The sequence below is a fragment of the Entamoeba histolytica genome, genomic scaffold, assembly GCF_000208925.1.
Source record: "Entamoeba histolytica HM-1:IMSS scf_1104750518771 genomic scaffold, whole genome shotgun sequence".
NCBI lineage: Eukaryota > Evosea > Mastigamoebida > Endamoebidae > Entamoeba > Entamoeba histolytica.
In genome coordinates, this window is record NW_001915680.1 from 1 (window position 1) to 2448 (window position 2448).

At 21.0% G+C, this 2448-nt stretch overlaps 1 protein-coding gene across 1 annotated transcript; it reads right to left on the reverse strand.

Moving 5' to 3' along the window:
• Positions 1-5: 5 nt before the first annotated feature.
• EHI_163860 (uncharacterized protein) lies at positions 6-533 on the reverse strand (the record flags this gene model as incomplete). The annotated part of the gene is made up of 1 exon (XM_645371.1): positions 6-533. The coding sequence occupies one exon, from the start codon at positions 531-533 to the stop codon at positions 6-8; it is 528 nt and encodes a 175-aa protein (XP_650463.1).
• Between the last annotated feature and the right edge of the window lie 1915 nt (positions 534-2448).

Genomic DNA, 2448 nt, shown 5'->3' on the forward strand with positions numbered 1-2448 from the left:
TCTTTTTAATTACAATGATACATTATTCCATAAGATTCAAGACGAATTAATTGTTTAGGAACAGCTTTGAAAGCTGAATGATGGGGAGACATTAGTTCTGTAACATTTCCATGAATTTTTTTGACATGTATTCTTAAGTGTTTTTTAGCATCATTTTTACGTTTAAAACGTAAAGTACAACCTGGGAATGGACATTGAAATGGCTTTTCATCAGAATGGTAAAGCATATGAATCTTAAGATCAGTAGCACGAGCAAAACGTTTCTGACAAATATTACAACAATATGGCTTAACTCCTGTATGAATTCTAACATGAATTTCACACTCTGATTTTCTTAAGAAAGCTTTACCACAAAACTCACAGACATGTTCTTTAACAGTAGAATGTCGACTCATATGTCTATGAAGAGACTCTTCACTATCATAACACTTCCCACAACCTTCATGTGGACATATATACTTTCCAGTTGTATGTTTCTTACTAATAAATTTATCATAAATGATATTCACACTACGTTCTATTTGGCTTTCCATTTGTTATAATTAATTTAATCTCATCTCATTATAAGATATTTCAAAAGAGCCAAAACTTCTTCTTTGCTCTGAACTGAAAGAGAGCCAATTCTGAATAATTATGAAACGTATCTTTTCATTTGTTGAATTTTCTTATCTTCTTGTCTTCTATGAACAACAAAATATCTTCTAGTTTTATTATAGTTTTAATTTAATTTATACTTAGTTGAACAAAAGAAGAGGAGACAGTTTTATTTTAAGGATTTTAAAAAAAGGAAAAAGAGACACACACTAAAATAGTTTCTATTTTTAAATAACTGAATGTGTTTTTGTATTAATAACACAACTTAACAAACCTTAACTGTGAAAAATAAATATCAAAGTTTATTAGTTTTATTGAGTAGTTTGGTTAATCCTTTTTGTTTAATTTAAAATATTGAATGTTTTATAAAAGAATAAAATGGATAATATGAGAGAATGGTTGACAACTCAGCAATAGAGAGTTTTAAATAGTTTATTTGGTAATAGAAGTTGAGAGATAGCTTTTTTGTTTTTATAAGTCTTTTTTAGTAATTGAAATATTCTGTTTATCTAGAAAGAAAATATTATAAGTGTCAGTTTTTCTTTTAAGTTTTGTTCTAAATGTTGAGTATAGTACAACACCAAGTTTGAGAGAATAATTAAAAAAGATACAAACAATAATTTTGTTTTGGTTATTGAAGAGTTATAAGATAAAGTTTTACCACAAAATAAAAAACATATAATTGTTTATTTTAAAGAAAGTATTATCCATTAAAAATGGGGTATGAGAAACATCTATAGATGAAATATTGATTCTTTCAACTCTCAATGTGACAAAAGAATAAATGCTTAATATAATAAAATAATTTCTTTATTTTAAAATAAAGATTTATTTAAAATATTATTGTGAATGCTAATTATTTACAAAGACTTGAGAAGTAACTATTTTCTAAATCGATTTTTATAATAATAGATAAATACTTTATAAATGAATGATATGAATATAAACAAAAGAATGTCTCTCTTTATTTTATCAGAACTTTAATTAGATTTATAATATCTTTATATTCTTTCAAAACATAATATTTCTTTCTATCATAAATACTTTCTCTTTTTAAAGTTTGAATAGTATTTATATTATATGTTTTTTATAAATATTTCAATTTTAACATATTATTTGATTTTATAAACTATATTTTGAATAAAAACACTTCAATGGATGATATATTCAAATTAAAAAGTGATAAAAACAAAAATGCACGAAAATAAGCAAAGAAAAAATGCATCTAAATAATTTACAAAAATGAAAAAAGATGTAAAATAATTTGCATCAATAGAATTTTCCATTTATTATATTTTGCTCATAAAATAATAAAAATAAAAAATATGATAAATACAGAATATATAAATATTTATGTTTATATTTTATGATCAATTGTATTCATTTTGTATGAAATATTAATGAAATAGATTATTTGATGAATCATATTTATTTTTATTATTTATATTCTTTTATCTATCGTATTTTTATCTATCGTATTTTTATATATTTATTTCTCTGTTTATATTATTTATATCATTGTGTTATTCTTATTATCTATATATTATTATATTATTCTTGTTTTATTATTTTATTATTTTTATGTTTATATTATTTAGATTTTCTTATTGTTATTCTTTTATATTTAGATATATTTGTTTATTTGTTTATTCATCTTTTATATTATTATCATTTATATCTATTTTCATTTTATATTTATTCTCTTTTGATTTATATTGATTTTATATTTTATACTTTGATTTTATTATTATATCATTGATTATCATTTCTCGTTTTATTTATCATTTATTCTTATTATTCTTTTGTTTTTATATTCTATATCATATATTCATATCATTTTCATTTATATTTTAT